Here is a 21234-nt window from a genome sequence, read left to right as displayed (position 1 = left end):
TATCCAGGGCTCCTTACCTTGATTCTTCATCGCTGTTTATTTCTATGTTTTTCCTCTTGGCTGCCTTGCCAGGGGCAGACTTGAGCTCTTTGCTCAGCTGAGCGAGACGGATTTTCTGGAAGTCTTCTTGAGTGAGAAGGCGGCTGCTACTGACTTCCGTTGCCTTGACCTTCCGCTCCTCCACTGGCATGCTTTCTATCTTTTTCGCCTTGTGAGGGAAGAGGCAAAACAGGGGAGGCCTGGAGACCCTTCGGGAGCCTCAGGCAACGTAATTTCATTTTAATGGATGCCGATTTAGCGTACATTCAAAGTGACAATAAAGTATTCCATTCCATTCTATATTTTCTATTTTATTCTATTCCTATTCTATATTCTCTATATATTCTATTCTATTCTAATTCCATATTCTATTCTATTCTATATTCTCTCTATATTCTATTCTATTCTAATTCTACATTCTCTATATATTCTATTCTATTCCAATTCTGTTCTCTATATATTCTATTCTATTCTATATTCTCTATATATTCTATTCTATTCCAATTCTATATTTTCTATTCTATTCTATTCTATTCTATTCTATTCTATTCTATTCTATTCTATTCTATTCTATATTCTCTATATATTCTATTCTATTCCAATTCTATATTTTCTATATATTCTATTCCAATTCTATGTTCTCTATATATTCTATTCTATTCTATTCTATTCTATTCTATTCTATTCTATTCTATTCTATTCTATTCTATTCTATTTCTATTTCTATTCCATTCCATTCCAAGTCTATTCTATTCCTATTTCAATTCTATTTCTATTCCACTCTATGATAGATGAAATCCAAACCCTTCTTCACTAAGAACAGATAGTCCTCGACTTGCGACCACAATGGAGCTCAAAATTTCTGTCGCTAAACGAGACAGTTTTAAGAGAGTTTTGCCCCTATTTTATGATCTTTCTTGCCACAACTGGTAAACGAATCACAGCAGTTAAGTTAGTTACACAGTTACTGCCAGATTCTAACAGTTTTGTTCCCTATGCCATTCATCTAGTAAACTCACAAGATTTGGTTTTTTTTGCTGAACTAGACTGTATGGTTTCTCTGTGTCATACAATATATGTGGGTATATGCATAATTCTTTTTCTTTCTTTCTTTCTTTCTTTTTCTTTCTTTCTTTCTTTCTTTCTTCCTTCCTTCTTTCTATTTTTGTCATGTTTATGTAGTATATATTGGTGGTGGTGACCCTTTGAGAGCTGCATGCAACGAAATTTCATTTCAATGTAGGCCGGTAAGTGCGCATTTAAAGTGACAATATAGTTACAAAGATTCTAAAATTAAAAGTCTAAACAGTTGTTAAGTGAATCTGGCTTTCCCACTGACTGCTTGTCAGAAGGTCACAAAAGGGGAAACCCTTGGGACGCTGCAACCTGTCATAAACTGAGCCAGTTGCCAAACACCCGAATTCTGACCATGTGACCCCAGGAATGCTGCAACTGTCATAAGTGTGAAAAAAAAAACCCCGATCAGTCACTTTTTTTCAGCGCCGTGTGAATGTTCACTAATCGAATGATTGTAAACTACCTGCATGCTGAGAAAGTTTCGTAGCAATGAATCACACCTACACAACAATGAGGGACTATTGGCAAGCGAGCATGCTTGTGAACATCACCCTAGAGAATGTGCCTGGCTGCCATGCCCCCCACCCCCCACCCCCCGAGTCTGAATCTGCAGGGGAAGAGAGCTGGAACAAGTGCCAACAGAGATTGAGAGGCTGGCTCCGTTGGCCTTGGAGGAAACTGGGGAAGGGCAGACTCTGTTCAGGAAAAGCTTTTCTGACTTTCCCTGAAAATATGACCTACCCTGAAAGTAAGTCCTAGCTTGACTTTTACACAGGTGCAAAAAAAGCCCTATCCCCCCAAATAAGCCCTAATTAAGATTATTATAAGCCCTACCCCCAAAATAAGCCCTAATTAAGATTATAAGCACTACCCCCCAAAATAAGCCCTAATTAAGATTATTATAAGTCCTACCCCCAAATAAGCCCTATTAAGATTATAAGCCCTACCCCCAAAATAATCCCTAATTAAGATTATAAGCCCTACCCCCCAAAATAAGCCCTAATTAAGATTATAAACCCTACCCCCAAAATAATCCCTAATTAAGATTATTATAAGCCCTACCCCCAAAATAAGCCCTAATTAAGATTATTATAAGTCCTACCCCAAAAAATAAGCCCTAATTAAGATTTCCCCCCACTCCAGAGTAACCGGGTAAAAATTAAGCTAGGATGGGAATGGGGGGAGGTTGAAGCTGCCCTACTACTTACCTTTGGACAGGTGTAGCCAGGCCTCGCACACCCCAACACCTACCTTGCCGGCCCATTTCTTCTGCACCCGGCAAGGCTGGCAAGGCTTTTCTGATAGCTGATAACAAAGCTCTGGATCGATCCAGAGCTCTGTTATCGGCTGCAGAGGCCTTCAGGAAAGCCTTACCGGCCACAGAAGAAGTTCCTGAAGGCCTCTGACAGTGAAAAGAAGGCAGGGAACAACGGGCGCAAGTGAAGTTAGTCAGTGGATGACATCCCCCAAAAATAAGACCTGGTGCCTTTTTCGGTGGCAAAAAAAATATAAGACAGGGTCTTATTTTCAGGGAAACACAGTAGTAAGGCAGGCGAGAGCTCAGGAGAAGAGCAAAGGACTACCTCTTCCTGATCTGAGAGAAGGCGAGATCGACGCAGATGGAGCCGGCTACGAGGGAGGAGAGTGCCCCACCCCGTTTCACAAGGCACACCTGGGGACTGAGATATAAGGTGGTGCTGGTGGGAGGGGCATTTGTCGGGAAGAAGCATTGAATCTGTGGAGCCTCGGGTGCACCAGGAGATTGCTGTGCCCTGTCAAGAGCAATCACTGTCAGGGCACAGCAATCTGAACGTCTGAACACAGCTTCACTGAACTTCTGGCTCTGGTTACTGTTTGGGCTAACCTGGATTATTGGACTTCTGGCCCTGGTTGCTGTTTAGTTAACCTGGCTTACTGGACTTAGCTTGCAGCCAGAGGCTTCTGAAGGTGTGTGTGAGAGTTACGTTCCAGGACTTGTAATGAATCAGTGGTGGTATTCTACCAGTTTGGCCCAGTTCTACCGAGCCGGTAGTGCCAATGAGCAGCAGAGACCAAACTGGTGTTCTGCTGTTGGGTCCACCTGGGCTCCCATACTAACCATTATGTCCTGGGAGAGTGCAGGATTGCAAGAGGTGACACGAAACGCCTCTGTGCCTGCACGAAGTGTGCGTTTGGTGCGTGCGGGCAAAGCGCGGCCATCAAGCCACACCCGCCGAACTGGTAGTAAAAATGTTTGAAATGCACCATTGTAGTGAATGTGGGAACATTTGGGGGCCCAGTTGGGAGCCTCGGTGGCGCAGCGGTTAGAGTGCAGTACTGCAAGCTACTCCTGCTGCAATTTGACAGATCGAATCCCACCACGCTCAAGGCTGACTCAGCCTTCCATCCTTCCGAGGTGGGTAAAATGAGGAGCCAGATTGTTGGGGGCAAGAGGCTGACTCCGTAAACCGCTTAGAGAGGGCTGGAAAGCACTATAAAGCGGTATATAAGTCTAAGTGCTACGGTTATTGCTAATAGAGGGGCAGTTGGAACTGCCCGCTGTTTGTGTTATCTGTGTGCCGCGCCCCGGGCCATCACCCTGGTCATCACATCCTGCAACTCAAGCCCAACTAAATTAGCTGGGAACTCGGCAAAGAATAATTATAATCCTAGAGGAAAAGGTTTGGTAAAAACATATAAGGATGAAAGAACACCCTACTATCTCCTGCTGTTCTTCATCTGAGGAGTGATGCACGTCCACCCATTCTCCCTCTTCATCGTCTTCCTCCTCTTCGCTGCAGCTGGTTGTCTCCCACCCATCTGTAAAGAGGTTTTTTTTTTTAAAAAAAAATGTGAGCAGTGCAACAAGAGTTGGAAAAAATATTTTAAGAGAGTGTGTTTTTGCTTTCTTCAAACCTTCGTTAAGGACAAGTGTCAGCCCGAAGGCTGCAACGGTCACTATAAGGTTTATGGAGGCCAATACATCTTGCATTATCAGAACTGCTTTGTAAATCATGGTTATTACTAATTGCTTTCAATATTAAATCTGCCTATCTTGTCTCTGCTTTCTACTTGTGCAGGTAGTCCTGGAGTTACGACTGTAACGGACCTGCCCGTCATGGTTATTCAGTTGTAAGCAGTGGGGTTTTTTGCGCTGATCGCCAAGGAAATACAGGTAGTCCTCAACTTACAACAGTTCCCTTAGTGAGCGTTCAAAGTTACAAACGGCACAAAATTCACATCAGTGGTCTGCGGGATTTAAAATTATGAGTTTGGTGGTCACGGAGGTCCAAAAGATTGGCGACCCCTGTTGTGGCGTGTCCGAAGTGCAGTCACGACTCTCCCACCCTAGCGGTCAAACTTTGGATCCACGTTGGAGGCCTCCTCTCAGGTCCGTTGGGACTTTGGGGTTGTTAAGTCAAGGACTATCTGTAATTATACCCATTGTGGCTAGCCCTCAGCTTACGACCACAATTGGTGGTATGTTGTTAAGTGAATGTGCCCCGTTTTAAGACTTTCCTCACATTTGTTACGTGAATCACTCCACTTCTTAAAATTAGTAACATGGTTACGTGAACCTGGTTTCCCCGTTGACTTTGCTTCCAAAAAGATCACAAAAGGGGATCGCCATAACTCCGGGACCGTCATAAATGTGAGTCAGTTGTCAAGCATCCGAATGTAAAGCGCATGACTGTAGGGATGCTGCAACTGTCCTTAGGTATGAAAAAACGGGCCTTTTTCAGTGCCGTGGTAACTTTGAAACGGACGCTAAATGAACCATTATAACTCCAGGACTACAACCTGTGTAATTTTCCAGCTATTTTGTACACCTCTGCGTAACAATCAGGATAATGTTTTCTGAATATGAAAGTGAAATTTCATCCACAAAATCTTTTGAACTCTTCTAACAATATCATTAGCCTTTAAGACACCGTAAGATTCCCCTTATAACACCTTAAATCAGGAGTATCCGACCTTGGTAACTCGAACGCCTGTGGATTTCAACTCCCAGAATTCCTAACCAAGAGGAGCAAAAATGGATGGCTGCCCAACTCAAACTGACCTCCTCCTTTTTCTTCTTCTTCGAGGTTTTTGTCTCCTTCCTTCTCGAGCTCCAGGATTTCAGCTCCAGGAATATAATCTTTGACATCCAATTCTCCGTATTCATGGATCTTGGCTTCTGATGTGGCTTCTGTTGGTTTACCCTACAGATAAATCAATGATAAATGAACGTGTTCTGACCCAAGCCTTGTTCAAATCAAACAAACATAAAGTATGTTTAAAAGCAAACCTTTTTAATGCGGTGCGGTGAATTCTGTGCATTTGCAGCCTAGAGTCATTCAAAGCTAATTATCCCAGTAAGAGCAAGCCCTTTCAAGGTTGCAAAAGTTTCAAAAAACAAACCAGAGTGCGCAGGGCTTCAACGAGGACTCCGAACAGGAAAAACTTCTTTGCTTCCTGCAAAGAAGCCAACCCCGAAGGCTAGCTTTTATCCCTTACGGGATGGGCCATCACCTTCCAGCCTTACTCCTGAGTTGTTTGTGCAGCTTCAGCTGCTCTTTCCTTCGAGCAGCCCTGCGCACACGTGCACTGAGCACAGGTTCCCCGGGGTCCTCTTTGTCACTGCTGCCAGACTCTACAACCTCCGAAGGGAGCACCCCACTCTCCGATAGTCCTGGTCCCCTCCCTGAATCACACGCAGGCCCCTCGTCCGAGTCCTCAGCCGTCAGCACCTGCCGCTGGCGAACCACAACGGAACGCTACATCCAACTGAGATATTTACGTCTTAAAAAACGGATGCTTGAAGGCAACCAGGATGGCTTCAAGCTTGAGGAATCTTCTTTCTTGCTTCTAGAACGGGGATGTCCAAATGTAGGCGACTGTTAAGACTTCTGGACTTCAACTCCCAGATTTCCCCAGCTGGCTGAAGAATTCTGGGAGTTGAAGTCCACAAGCCTTACAGTCACCACGTTTGGAGACCCCTGTTTAAGAAGATGCCATCGAAGGCCTAAAGACGATGGATGGCAATCGCAGAAAGTAGCTTAAAGAAGCCAGAAGTGTCTTCTACAACCCCAGCAGGTGCAAAGGGAATTTGAAGCTGGCATGGACAACGTCCAGCAAATGGCCGATGGCAAAAAAGCCCCATCCTGAACAGCTATAACTCCAGAATCAACCAAAAGCAGAAGATACAGAGCAGATACAGGAGGTCAGGACATAAGATGTGACTTACTAATGAGGCCAACAGGGGTGTCAAAAATCAAGGCCTGGAGACCAAATCCAGCCCATGGGAGGTTTAGTGTCAGGATTCCTGCAGTTGCCCTAATTAAACCATGAGCCTCGAGCCATGCTTCAAAAACTTCAAAGGATTTATTAGGAGCGAACGTATCGGCATGAACGTATGAAGTGGATTCTGAGACACGTAATTCACTGTCATCCTTGACCCTAGTTTTCCCATCGCCCCTTCTGGGTGTATCATAATTCATATTCTCCAACTGAAACATGTTCGTAGCCAAGAGTCATCAATCACACTCTCCAATTAAGAGATTTGCTCGGCTCATGTTTATACTTATACCTATTACCTTGTGATTGACAAATCAAATAAAGAAATAAAAATAAATAAATAAAGTTCACACCAACTCTTCATCACACTCGACGGTGAGCCATTCATTCTTAGACGTGAAAATGAAATCATTATTTACCCGGAATTTTTTCTGCAACATTTGTGGATTCAGTGACTGGAACAGGTGGATGAGTGTCCTTGCTGACATCACTACATCTGTGAAGAACAATTCATAATGCTGAGCATGACTTGCAAAGTGAAGTTCAGAAATATATACAAAATAGGCCTTTGGCTTTTATTCCTCCTGATGCCTTCCCACTGTTTCCGTTTATTATTCTTTAAATTTTTACACTTCCCATCTTCCCTACAAGCTGGCTCTGAAAACAACACTGTGAAGCTCTGAAGAAATGTTGGAAATAAAATTAAAAATTAAAAAGCCAATTAAAAGACAACACTCACTTGAAATTAGTAACAAATGAGCTCTGCAAAGCTACCTAGTATCTGAAACAAGTAAACAAGGACCCTCAGGAGGAAAATATGAGCCTACAGAGGTCATTAATTTTGTACACACAACAATAATGACTCACTCTTGTTTTTATGAGATCTGTATTGCACCAGGTCTTGAAGCAAATCTTCTGTCATGGCCAGTGGGCACCGAGCAGATATCTCTTTAATAGCATTGATCCTAAAAAGTTGGAAAATACAACCATTTTTTGAATGAGATACTCTTTCTCTCCCTCCCTCCCTCTCTTATACTGAATCAGAATAGAACTGGAGGGGACCTTGGAGGTCTTCTAGTCCAACCCCTTGCTCAAGCAGGAGATCCTATACCCGTGATGGCGAACCTATGGCACACGTGCCACAGGTGGCATGCAGAGCCATTTGTGCAGGCACGTGAGCCCCAGCCAAACTTACCTGCACTGCGTATGCACATGCCTCCCAGCTGAGTTTCGGCCCATTTAAGGCCTTTTGCAGCCTCCCTGAGGCTCAAGGGAAGCCTCTGCAGCCTTGGGAGGCGAAAACGGGCCCATTTCATCACTTCCGGCCCCGTTTTTCAGCCTCCAAAGGCTGCAGAAGCTTCCCTCGAGCCTCGGGAGGGCAAAAAGGCCTCAAACGGGCCAAAAATCAGCTAGAGGCACATGCGTGCATAGTGCAGGTAAGGGAGGGGGTGTTGCGCATGCATGTGCAGGGGGGGCAGGGCGCATTGCATTGTGGGTGCCGGCATGCGCATGCGCGCTATCCATCGTTTCTTGTCTTGCCTTCTGGTGCTTTGGAAAATAAGTTGACCCCCCTTCTTTGTGGCAGCCCCTCAAATACTGGAAGACTGTTATCAATTCACCCCTAGTCCTTCTTTTCTCTGGACTGGCCATAACCAAATCCTGCAACAGTTCTCAACTGGTCTCCATGATCACTTGATCAAAATTCAGATGCTTGGCAACTGACTCACATTTATGACCGTCACTCTGTCCCAGAGTCACACGATCCCCTTTTTGCGACCTTCTGACAAAGCAAAGTCAAAGGGGGAAGTCAGATTCACTTAACAACCAGGTTACGAACTTATGAACTGCAGCGATTCACTAAACAACTGTGGCAAGGAAGCTCAGAAAAAAGGGGCGATAGTCACTTTCACAAATGTCTCACTTAACAACATAAATTTTGGGCTCAATTGTGGTTGTAAGTCGAGGACTACCTGTAATCCAGGACAGTAGTCCTTGACTTACAACTGGTCGCTTAACGACCATTCAAGGTTACAATGGGAGTCGAAAAAAGTGACTCACAATTCAAAGTTACAACTGCTGCATCACCCTTTGGGGCAAATGATGGTATTTCAGAATCTTGGTAACTGGCTGGCCTTTAGAATTAGTTGAAGGATTTGAGTGATTGTGTTTTGCCATTTCATTTTATTTTGCCATTTTCCAGCAAAAAACATCCATTCGATAAGCTGACTCATACTTATAGCACTTAGGCTTATATACTGCTTTATAGTGCTTTCCAGCCCTTTCTAAGTGGTTTACAGAGTCAGCCTCTTGCCCCCCAACAATCTGGGTCCTCATTTTACTAACCTCGGAAGGACGGAAGGCTGAGTCAACCTTGAGCCTGGTGAGATTCGAACTGCCAAGTTGTAGGCAGCTGGCTGCAGAAGTAGCTTGAAATTCTGCACTCTAACCACTGCGCTACAGTCTTATGACCGTAGGATTCACTTAACAGATATGCGATTCTCTTCACAACCTGTGGCCCATTAAACAACCATCACAAATAGAGTTCAGTCAAATGGGGAATTCAACACGCGACCCCAATAACTTACAACCAAACTTCTGAGCAACATTGTGGTTATAAGTCGAGAACTACCTGCACTGAATTTTCCAAAGCTGCTTTATCTCCACCTTAGATGTTGCATCAAAGTTTACGGGCTGGTCCCAAGCTCTGAATGCTTACCCAACGGTCATGACTTCCCCGGAGTTTTTGTCCGTCACAAAGTTGTTGGCTATCGTCATGATGACTGGCTGTATCGTCTGTTGAAAAGAAGAAGCTAAAAAATCATGCCAAAGACTTAGCATGGGAGATTCCTCCCTTCCTCCCACTTCTTTAAAAGGTAAGGAATGGAATTTAATTACATCAAGATGTGCTGGCATGACGGTGTCTGAATTGCACAGAACACTTCAGTAAGCCCAGGGGTTTAAACTGGGCAAAAGATTGGTCCAAAGTCACCCAGCTGGCTTTCATGCCAAAGGTGGTTCTAGAACTCACCTGGTTTTTAAGTCAGCATCTTAATCACTAGCTCTCTAACTACACCACTGAGTCAATTTGCACAGGTTCTACTTTCCATTCTATCTAGGTCGTCAGATTAACAGAAAGGACCTTATAGGTCATCTAGTCCAACCCCCGCCCAAGCAGGAAACCCTACACCATTTCCGGCAGAGGGCAGTCCAATCTCTTCTTGAAAGCTTCCAGGGACAAAGCTCCTACAACTTCCAAAGGCAAGCCATCCCATTGGTTGATTGTTCTGTCAGGAATTTTCTCCTAATTTCTAGGTTGAATCTCTCCTTGTTCAGTTTCCATCTATTATTCCTTGTCTGGCCTTTGGAAAATAGTTTGACTCCCTCCTCTTTGTGGCAGCCCCATAAATATTGGAAGACTGCTATCATGTCTCCCCTGGTCCTTCTCTTCCCTAGTCTAGCCATGCCCAGTTCTTACAACTGTTTATCGTATGTTTTAGCCTCCAGTCCCCTGACCATCCTGGTTGCTCTTCTCTGTGTCAACTCATAAGAATAATTCTATGGCCTTTTAAAGTTGCCAACAGAAAGGGAGGGGGGAGCAGTGCAGCCGCTTGCAAACCGAAACTGCAGTCCATAAATGTTTTCAAGATAGTAACTAGGTGACTGAAGTTTCTGCTGCGCAAAAGTCTAACTGGAGAGCCTGATTGATGACTCTTGGCTATGGATGTGTCCCATTGGAGAATATGAATTATGATACACCCAGGAGATGGGGGGAAACCTGGGTCAAGGGTGACAATGAATGATGTGACTCAGAGTCGGCTATACCCAGGCAAGGCCGGACAGTTTAAATCCCAATAAATCCTTCTTAAGTTTTGGAAGTTTGGCTCGGGACTCATGATTTAAATGGGGATAAGTGCCAGAATCCTGACACTGTGCACTTTTTCTAGAGTCTCAACATCCTTTTTTATAGTATGGTGACCAAAACTGGATGCAGTACTCCAGGCGTGGTCTTACTAAGGCTTTATAGAGTGGTATTAGTACCTCATGTGATCTTGATTGTATCTGTCTGTTAATGCAAATACAAGGACAAGTAGGCTGAAAAACAGCTTCTATCGCAGAGCAGTAACTCTACTGAATTCTACTGCATAGTGCAATATTAATGCAATATCATGGGCTTTCAATTCAATTGCATAGAATATGAAGGATGTATGTTTTTGTTTTATTTTTTTAATGTATAATCCACACTGAAGACGGCAGTTCATGTTGTTGTACGGGGTGCAAAGACAATAAACTAAACTAAACTAAACTAAACTAAACTAAGAAGTCTACTTCTTCCTAGTGGTATTTGGCTTAACATGAGCTGTGAAAAAAAAACTCACCTCTGGTGGGACAAGCTGGTGAGATGCTTGTGCAGCAAAAAGGAGAATCTTGGTAACTTCTGCAAGAAGAAAAGGATAGTTTTAATGATGGACCAAGAGCTGCATGAGTTCCTCAAACAAAATAAAATCAAATTAAGTTTATCATTAAAATCATTAAGGGCAAAATAAAATCATTAAGTTTATCATCTTGTTTAGGACTGTTGGCAACAACTGGCACTGTTTCTCCATATTTAATAATATTTTCCTCCACATGACTTGAAAACACTGAAGATTGGAGAGGTTTCAAAGGTTGAAAAAAATGTCTTGAAGATTCTGTCAAACACCCAGTCCCACTTGGAAAGTGAGATAACAGAGCCTAAATTTGATAAATAAATCAAAATAAACTGAAGCTTTGGGCCTGAAAAGTGACTTGCCATTTTAAAGTAGTCTGACTTCCCAAAAAAGTTATATAATAACTGCTTTTAATACTATGCAATTCAGATTTTTTTACTGGCAAATGAGCAAGTCTGCCTTTATCTCTTGTATGTATCTTCTTTCAAAATCAAGGGTATTGTTGCCAAAATAAAATAAAATTTGTTGGAGAAAGCAGCAGGTAGAAAAAGGCTCATTTTTCCAGGAAGCTCCTGGAATAAAAAGAGAGGAACTTTTTTCACTGCTCATAAAACTGAGCAATATTTTTCTGCAAGCATAGAATTCATTTCTGTAGGAACACAGAAAAATCCACCTTTTACGCTTTTCTTTGGACCTGAGTAATTTGCTTTCTTGCTCTGAGTTTTTAAAAGATCAGAAAGGTCCAGGATGGGCTAAAATTAAAACCGAGCAGGCCTTAGCAAGAAGAAACACAAAGCAGAGCAAACAAGAATCTCCTTGCTTCTTGCAACGGGTAAACCACAAAGTGAAATGACATTGGGAAAGATATATTGAAATGATGCCACTTACCTCTTTGGTGGGGTTGCAGAAATCGTTGTATGAAAGGATAAAAGTTGAAGAGGAAAAGCTACGGAAACATAACAGAATTGTCAAGAGGTCAGCTATGAATGAAATGGGACTGAGTAAAATAAATAAATAAATCCCACCCATTAGCAAGGAAACTATGCAGCAAAGCCAAAGCGAAACACATCTGGAACATCATTAGCAGTTAAATCTAACCTGCCAACCTCCAGATATACTAAGTACAATTCCAACCGACCCCAGCAGACAGTTGTAGCTTAGAATCCAACCCACTAAACTAAATTTAAAATTTAAATTTAAACTAAAGATTAAATTCAACCCAGAGACCTTTCTACTTGGAATGACACAACCGACATGGGAGCAAAAAACACCAGCTTCTGATATCACATATCATTACAGTGGCAAAGATAATCTTTGCCCAAAACTGGAAATCAACAATGATTACCCATGGACCTGGCAATAACTAATAAAATCCACTAACGTGCAGAAATGGTTAGACTAACCATGTTACTAAAAAACAAGGAAGAGGGGGAGTTTTTTACAACTTGGAATATATGGTACAAATGGTTGTATAAAAAGGAAGTAAAGATGTCGAGTGAAACTGATTAAACAAACAAGGGAAAATGGAGATAAGGATAAATGTATATATAGCTATGTATATTATGTAAAGTAATATAATTAAATACTGTATAATAATTTTAATGATAACATAAGAAAAAGTTAGGATTTAAGAAATAAGTTATAGATTTACTTGTAACAAATGACTTTAATTGACCCTAATAGAAATGTACACTACTATGAAAACGTTGAAAAAAATAAATAAAAGAATCCAACCCTCTTGAAAAACACTTCCTGAGTTACAACAATTAACCCACGGAACAACTTGCCACCAGAAGTTGTGGGTGCTCCATCACTGGAGGTTTTTAAGAAGGGATTGGACAGACGTTTATCTGAAATGGTATAAGGTCTCCTGCTTGAACAGGGGGTGGGACTAGATGACCTCCAAGTCTCTTCCAACTCTGCTATTCTAATACTTTCACTACTGTATCACAACGGTGTTCATATTTTTCGGACTCTAAGACTCACCGGACTACAAGATGCAAAAATGGGACGCGCAGAAGGTTTGGGGACCAAAAATGGACCCGTATTCGCTCTATAAGATGCGCAGATATTTCCACCCACTTTTTTGGGGGGGGGCGGGGGAAGAGTGCGTCTTATGAAAAATACAATAATTCTGCTGATTCCAAAAGCTGAAACTACGCATGCTAAGGTGGCATTTACTATCAAGCCACGTAAAAGTTTTACAGACCGTCAGCAATTCTCAACGTATGTTGAGATCCAGATGGGCCCCACTTTGTTCTGATTTAGAAGAGCTGTGAAGACCCGAACTCTTCACCCAGATCTCTAGCAAGGGAATGAGACCTCCTTGATTTGTGGTGCCTGCCATCTTTTGTCATTCACTGATTTTATTGTAACTGTTTCTTGCAAGCCACCGAGTTATTGAGAACTGGGCAACACGCAAGTTTTAAAAACACGATTACAAATTAGCTTCATTTTGAGGATTGCTGAAGGCAAGAATTGTTAACATGCAGAAAAACAATTAACGCAGTGATTTGTGGCACTGAATGCTTGGCCTCTAAAACAATCAGAATCTGGGCCAGAGGTAGGATGTGTGTTCCTAAATATAGGTAGTCCTCAACTTAGAACCATTCATTTAATGCTTGAAGTTACAACAACCCTGAAGACTGACTTACGACCGTTTTTCATGCTTATGAGTGTTGCAGCATCTCCATGGTCACATGATCAAAATCTGGCTGCTTAGCAACTGGTTCATATTTATGACGGTTGAAGTGTCATGTGGTCCGCATTTGCGACCTTCTCACAAGCAAAGTCAATGGGAAAGCCAAATTCACTTAACAACCGTGTTACTAATGTAACAACTACGGTGATTCACTTAACAACTGTGGCAAGAAAGATCATAAAATGGGGCAAAACTCCCTTAGCAACTGTCTTCCTTAGTAACAGTAATTTTGTGTTCCATTGTGGTCGTAAGTCATAGGTTAGCTGTATTCTTTATCAACGGCCACAAAATTTGGAAGCACATTTTACTTTTCTGCCGCAGACCACCCAAAAATAAAACAAAGGGATGGAAGAGATAGACAGATATATAATTCAAACTCGAATTGATAATAAAAAGGGAAGAACTTTTGAATGGAATAATTGTGTGTGGAAAAAATTGCAAGTGTGACGGATATAAGAAAATGTGTATAATTATTACAGAAATTGAACAAGAATATGGTTAATATTGTTAAATAAGATAAGAGAATAAAGAAAAATGAAATAAGCTGCAATATGAAATGAAATTATATAAAATAAGACAATATTGTTAAGTAATGCATGGGAATATTTAAAGAAAAATGTGATAATATGATATGAATTTGGATATGATATGGTTAATATTGTTAAATAAGACAGAAAAAGAAAAATGAAATAAGCTACAATATGATATGAAATTATATAAAATAGGACAATACTGTTTAGTAATGCATGAAAATATTTAAAGAAAAATGTGAAAAGTAATAATACAATATGAATTTTGATATGAAAGCTGGTATGTAATTATGGTCACGTTTGTATTGAAATGTGAAAACCTGGAACCACATTGTTCACCTAAAGAGATGTTTTTAAAAGGGAAAAAAAATAATTCAAAAAGAAAAGAAATATAATTCAGAATATTAACTTTACCTCATGAATCGCAATCAGCCTAGAAATTAGATCCATCAGCATCATCTTCACTTCAAACCTCTCCTTTGAGGATTCCAGATTCTTTAACAGTTTCTCTGCAAAGTCTGAAAACAACAAAACCTTGATGAAGATCACAGAAAGCATCTAGCAGGGTGAGCTGACCTGATGGGCTCGAAATTAAAGATTGTTTTTTTCCTGTGTGACAAACTGGGCTCAGTGTTACACGGATGCTGAGAAGTTTTGTGCCCGATCAAAACACACTGATGTAGGTGTGTTTAACAACTAATTCCCACAACACTGTCAAACTATCTGGTAAGGTTGTATTGCTATTCTTCTTCTCATCTTTCCTATTACCTATCTCCTTACCTTCTTTTGACTATAACTTGGTTGCTTGTACCTTACAATTTATATTGTTTTATCTATGTATCTTTTCTTTTTAATGCACATTGATAGCATATGCACCAAGAAAAATTCCTTGTGTTTAATCACACTTAGCCAATAAAGAATGCATTCATTCATTTAGTATCCTATCATGATTTATGTAGATTATTTAGTATCCTATCACTAAGTGTTGTATCTTATGATTTATGATGTATTTTTATGACGACTTATGATCATGATTTATCACTTATTGCTTGTATGTACACTGAGAGCTTATGCACCAGAGACAAATTCCTTCTGTGTCCAATCATACTTGGCTAATACAGAATTCCATTCCAATTCCATATTTTCTGTTCTGTTTGTTCCATTCCATTCCATATTTTCTTTTCTTTCTTTTTTCTTTTCCATTTCACTCCACTCCACTCTAATTCTAATTCCATTCCTATTCCAGAGAATACCCCAAAAGAGACAGCGTTAAGTAGTGGAAGAGGAGGTGGTTGAATATTCCTGAAGCTGGTTTTGTATGGTGTGACCTGAAGATACCGGAGTATCAAGGTATAGGAAGAATCTGCAACCGAAGACCATGCCTTTCCCATCTAAACTCTAATCAGGATTGACTCCACTCAGCTTCCAAAAGACAATAAGGTAAGTCAGACGCTCCTCCTTGCAACGATTTATCTCAAACCCAACGAACTTGCCTTGGGGATCGTGAATCAAATGGATTGCTGAAAAGTTGAACACTTCTGGTTTCTTCTTTTTCTTGTGTTTCTGGCGAAGAAGGGAACAGGCGTGTTCAGTAAAGAATGGGATCAATAATTACATTTCGTTAGCCTCTCTGAATTAACTTCCTCCTGGGAAAAGTGATACAGATGGAAAGAATCAGCCTGCAATATCTAGCTACTGGGAAATGTTTCCTCTAGACCCGTTGAGCTTCCATGTCATAGCTTAAAATCTATTTGGGGGCCATGCAAAGTGAAGTCCAATAGGAACATCCTGTGTATTGTGGCCATTTTCCAGATTGTTAATCTATCCAGTTCACGCAAGATCTTCCACAAATACACTGAAATCAAGATGCAATAGCAATAGCACTTAAGACTTATATACTGCTTTACAGTGCTTTACTGCCCTCACTAAGCAGTTTACAAAGCCAGCATGTTGCCCCCAACAATCTAGGTCCTCATTTTACTGACCTCGGAATCATGAAAGGCTGAGTCAACCCTGAGCCGGTGGGAACAGCTGGCAGTATGTAACCCACTATGAGTCTTCAGTAACTGGGTGGCATTTATGGCCAATTTGCCCAGTCCCTCAGCCACATAACTGTGTTTTGCTATGGTTTTGAAAAAAATCCTGGTATTTATTTATTTTTCTGGCAAAATCACACCCACTGCAACCTATCAGTTCACTTAATGACCACTCCCCCCCAAAAATTCAAAATCAGGCTGGTTAGATGACTGACTACAAGCTCCACTCCAATCAGGGATATTAGGAGAGGCATAGAGAACAGGTTGCAGGATAGATCTAGATCTCGTTGGCTGAGCAGGTCTACCAAACCACACATTACTCACTTTTAAAACACGCATAGCTTTCTCTAGTTTCTTCTTGTTCTTCGTCGTTTTCTTTCCCGTGGCGTATCGTACCATTAAGTCTCTTGCTGAAGGACCATCATCCTTGGAAAATAAATATTTTACAAAAGAGGAATTGAAGAGTCAGTAAAGCTTTGCATTAAGGAACATGCAAAATACCACTCTTTATCAAATTCTATTCCCTAGGTCAGGAGTCGGTCACCCGTGGCTCTTTCATCCCTCTGCTGCGGTTCCCTGTCACCGGTCAGCGCCCCAATTTTGAAAGGAGCTTCCAGGTTCAGTTTACAGAATTTCACTGATGAATTGTTCTGACTGTCAGGGAATTTCTCCTTAGTTCTAAGTTGCTTGTCTCCTTGATTAGTTTTCATCCGTTGCTTCTTGTCCTCCCTTCAGGTGCTTTGGAGAATAGCTTGACTCCTCCTTCTTTGGGGCAGCCCCTGAGATATTGGAACACTGCTATCATGTCTCCCCTAGCCCTTCTTTTCATCAGACTAGACATACCCAGTTCCTGCAACCGTCCTTCATATGTTTTAGCCTCCAGTCCCCTAAACATGTTTGCTGCTCTTCTCTGCACTCTTTCTCTTTCTTTTAATGGAAGGGCATTCAATTAGGGTGGTACAGCCCAGACATAAGCTGTGGGAGTGGTACAGTCCAGGCGCACACTTCTCATCTTTTGAGAATTAGGCCCAACGCATGTCGCCGAGTTATTTATTCTGGATTCCAGGTGCACTGACCTCCGATTCTGAATCACTGTCTTTCTTTCCATCTTCGTCTTTTCCGAGGAAAAACGTCAAGCCAGCAACTTGGATCTACAGAGCCATGAGAGCCAAAAGGATGTTTTTTTTAAGAAAATCCAACACCTTGGGGCAAACAAATTTCATACACTGCTGAACTAACAAAGTCAGAAATATTATTTCCGCCCGCCTGCCCACCCCAAATTAGGGAAAAATTTCACGTGGACCTCGACTTACGACAATGGAGCCCAAAATTTCTTTCGCTAAGTGTTATGGCCTTTCTTGCCAAGCTGGTTAAATGAATCATTCTAACTGTTATATCAGTGACTCGATTAAGCGAATCTGGCTTCCCCATTGACTTGGCTCGTCAGAAAAAGGTGATCACACGATCTCAGGACGCTGCAACTGTCATAAATATGACTCAGTTGCCAAGCAACCTAACTCTGATCGTGCGACCATGGGGAAGCTGCAATGGTCTTAAATAGGCATAAGGTTTTTTTTTTCAGTGCCGTCCCAACTTTAAACGGTCACTAAATGAACTGGCATAAGTTCATTTATCTACACTTGGACCAAAATGTTTATTTTACCTTGGTGACTTTGGAAAAACAAGCCAGCGTGATGACATTCACAGTTCGGGCATCATTCCTGTTTAATAAAAAAAAAAAAGGATACTTTACAACAGAGACTGAGAAATTAAATACCATGTTATCCCGAAAATATTATTTTTTTTGCCTCCAAAAGAGGCATTAGGTCTTATTTTCAGGAAATGTCTTCCACTGTCTCACCTCACAGTGATGGTATTGAAAGCCCCGCAGAGGAGGAGCCTGTGTAGCTGCTGTTGGCCCATTTCTTCTGTGGCCACTTGCACGCGGTGACTCCTAGCCTCCGTTTCGCTGTCAGAGGCCTTCAGGAAACGAGCTCTGACAGCATCTTTGACAGAGAAATGGAGGTCGGGGGGACACGACGTGCCTCAATCTGGAGCTCTTTTCTCGGCAGCAGAGGCCTTTCCTGAACACTGATAGTGAAACGGAGGCCGGGGGCGATATACGCAAGTGGCCACAGAAGAAGTGGGCTGACGAGGAAGATGTCGGGGTCTGGGAGGCCTGGCTACAACTGATAAGTGCGTGCGGGGCATGTGGAGCAGCTCCACCCATCCCCACCCTAGCTTTTTAACCTATGCGCCGTGACCCACCTCATGCAATCAGGTGCCAAGGAGTGGGCGGGGGTCTTTATTAGGGCTTATTTTGGGGGTGGGGCTTATATTGGGCGCACATGTAAAAATCAAGCTAAGGCTTATTTGGGGGAAAGATCTTATTTTCGGGGGCAAACTCTATATGTGTTTTATTTTCTCTGATATGTCACCGTTGTTCCTGCCCGCTGTGCACCCTAAATCTTGTCCGTGCCTTGCAACCTACCAGATGTTCCTTCTATACAGCTCAACCATCACATCCAGTGAAATCTTGGCTGCAGTTGAGTTGCTGTCTTGCAGCATCGTGTACATGAAATTCTGAAGCATCTGCCAAAATAAATAAATAAATAAATAAAAAAGGGACACTATTTTTGAGGAAAGAGCTTTCCAACTTGAAAGCTGATGGATCCAGCCAAAAACTTACAGTGTTCATTTTGTTGTTCTTATGTTTGGCGTTGACATTCTTGATGTCGGTAACGATGTGAGTGTACAATGTCTGTCAAAATGAGAAAACTTAAATGTCAGTAGGGATAATTGTCAATCTTTCTTTGAGGAAAAATGAAGAGAAGCCAAAGCAGAGATTCCATGGCAGACCAGATAAGATTTGTTGTCACTTTTCTGCGTGTGCAATAGCACACGTTAAAATGAAATTCCAATTCAAAAGAATCACACCCATACTGTATTTGCCAGCTATTATTGTTATGTGTATATGCACAAATGTTAATCAGTCTATTTTAAATACATAGCGTAAAAGAGTCTTGAGGGTTAACAAGGTTGATATTATATGGTACAAAGCTATTACAGAATTGAGCCTAATCTTGCATAAGGAAATGCAATGTAATAGTAATTTAATAAGTATAGATGGAAAATGTGTAACTATTTGTCAATTTGTAGAACGAGGGGGAAGAGGACCTATTAGATTTGTTTGAGATATAGGTATCAGCATTCAACTAGGGTGGAATTGTAATGTTTACTGTTAATTTTATATTTTTATGTACACTTTTTTCTCTTTTTCTCGTTTGCAGTTGTTTTGTTGTTTTCTACTTTGCATTTTGGGTTTTATCTTCGGGGGGTAATCCTTTTTTTTTTTTTAAGAAACAAATGTGGAATTTTGCAGCATATAATTAAGAGACCAAATGCAAGCATTTAAAAAAAATTATCCCGTGTCTTGCTGATTTTTAGTTCTTCTCACAGCTGTTATTGCTTCTCATTAGATTATGCAATTCTGCAATATTTCCATTAACTTCTCTCAGACACAAAAAGACAAACGAGGTTGGCGGATAGCTTATAGTATTGAAATTAGATCGTTCAGACTTCTCAGACTTTAAAGGAAATGCTAAATGTCTTGTAGCTTTTACTTTTTTTCCATTAACATTTTTTTAAAGTCAAATTGGCACAGGTTTTTATTTTAAAGTTAGTTCAGCTACTCACTTTTCGTAAAAATTTATCATGGCAACGGAGAAGCTCAAAGAACAATTCCAACAAACTGGTGGGATTAATCAGGTTTTTGTTTCGTAGCAAGATCAGAGCTCTGCAAAATGTCTGCAAAAAGGAGAAAGGAATTACTAAGAATGACAATAATGAACTGTGAATAGACCAGATTGCAACACTAATACTAAAACAACCAACCTATTTTATTCTTTCATCTCATTTCTGTCATCTTGCTACTTTTTAAATAACACTTGGGACTTATATCCCGCTTTATAGTGCTTTGCTGCCCTTTCTAAGCAGTTTACAGAGACAGCCTATTGCCCCCAACAATCTGGATCCTCATTTTACCCACCTTGGAAGGATGGAAAGCTGAATCAATCTTGAGCCGGTGAGATTCGAACTCCTGGCAGTGGGCAGTCAGTCTATAATTCTGCATTCTAACCCCTGTCCCATCACGGCTCTCAGAACAGAAAATCACTGTTCTTTAATGTTAGTAGACACAAGCTTCAAAGCACGGGCAAATATCAGTCATTTGAGGTGGACCAGCAGAATTCAATTTTAATGAGATTTTAGTAATAGAATATTTCAAGCTTGACTGTATTTTTCGCTGGCTTCCTGCTAGCTGGGGAATTCTGGGTGTTGAAGTCCAGGCACCTTAAATTTGCAGACATACGGGTAGCCTGACTTACGATTGGCTGCTTAGTGGCCGAAGTTGCAATGCACCCCCCCCCAAAGTACTTAAAATCTGCTTCCGAAGTTGGAGCAGCTATGCACTTGTAGTCACATGACCACATTTTAGGAGCTTGATAGCCAATCCATGTTTATGGCTATTTACAGTGTCCCATCGTAGTGTTCTGCAGTCACATGACCATGATTTTTTTATTTTTTGCCATTTTTGTGTTTTCTTCCAGTTTTGGAAACAAAACACCCTATAGCAAATGATGACTACAGATTCACTTAACAATTGTGGTGATTCACTTTAAAAGATCATAAAATCAGTCACAGGATGATCTGCTTTATGACACAATATCCCACCATAATTTGCAAGCTCCATAATTGTCATAAGTTGAGGACGACCTGTACTGACCTAGGAGGTCAGGAAGAAGCCAACTGAATCTCTTCCCAATGCTTTCTCCTTTTCCTGGGCTCAAGGCATGTTTCGACCCCTTTTAGTTTTGTAACAGTTTCTGAATATTTTTTTTCCAAGTTGGGCTGTTAGTTTGAGATCTGAGCTTGGAAATTTGGTTGCAAACATTTCACCACCATTCGAGGAGACATCGAAGAGTGACGACCTCGAATGGTGATGAAATGTTTGCAACCCAATTGTCAAGCTCGGACCTCAAACCAACAGCCTAACTACCAACTCAAGCTACTAATATTCAAACACATTTCAATATTTTTCCCAAGGTCACTTCCACGATTTCCTACAAGCTGAGTAGAGGCTCCAGCAACCATGAAACAGAAACCGT

The 21234-nt window shown here is 41.4% G+C and overlaps 1 protein-coding gene across 1 annotated transcript in view; it reads right to left on the bottom strand.

The window, feature by feature from the left end:
• SDAD1 (SDA1 domain containing 1) overlaps nt 1-21234 on the bottom strand; it is a 33346-nt gene that overhangs the window by 7235 nt on the left and 4877 nt on the right. Inside the window, exons 4-19 of the mRNA XM_026717133.2 lie at nt 19766-19876; nt 18759-18830; nt 18561-18661; nt 17733-17790; nt 17146-17220; nt 16394-16495; nt 15527-15596; nt 14448-14551; nt 11691-11748; nt 10752-10810; nt 9092-9168; nt 7243-7340; nt 6795-6871; nt 5159-5300; nt 3815-3915; nt 18-208 (exon numbers count right to left, since the gene is read on the bottom strand). Coding sequence (XP_026572918.2) covers nt 18-208; nt 3815-3915; nt 5159-5300; nt 6795-6871; nt 7243-7340; nt 9092-9168; nt 10752-10810; nt 11691-11748; nt 14448-14551; nt 15527-15596; nt 16394-16495; nt 17146-17220; nt 17733-17790; nt 18561-18661; nt 18759-18830; nt 19766-19876 — 1496 coding nt within the window. The remainder of the gene's footprint in view (nt 1-17; nt 209-3814; nt 3916-5158; nt 5301-6794; nt 6872-7242; nt 7341-9091; nt 9169-10751; nt 10811-11690; nt 11749-14447; nt 14552-15526; nt 15597-16393; nt 16496-17145; nt 17221-17732; nt 17791-18560; nt 18662-18758; nt 18831-19765; nt 19877-21234) is intronic.

The sequence above is a fragment of the Pseudonaja textilis genome, chromosome 6 (genome assembly GCF_049901715.1).
Source record: "Pseudonaja textilis isolate UNSWEBS1 chromosome 6, rPseTex1.2, whole genome shotgun sequence".
In the NCBI taxonomy this organism is placed as follows: domain Eukaryota; kingdom Metazoa; phylum Chordata; class Lepidosauria; order Squamata; family Elapidae; genus Pseudonaja; species Pseudonaja textilis.
The sequence above is the reverse complement of the archived record's forward strand: the minus strand, read 5'-3'. Positions and strand labels throughout refer to the sequence as shown.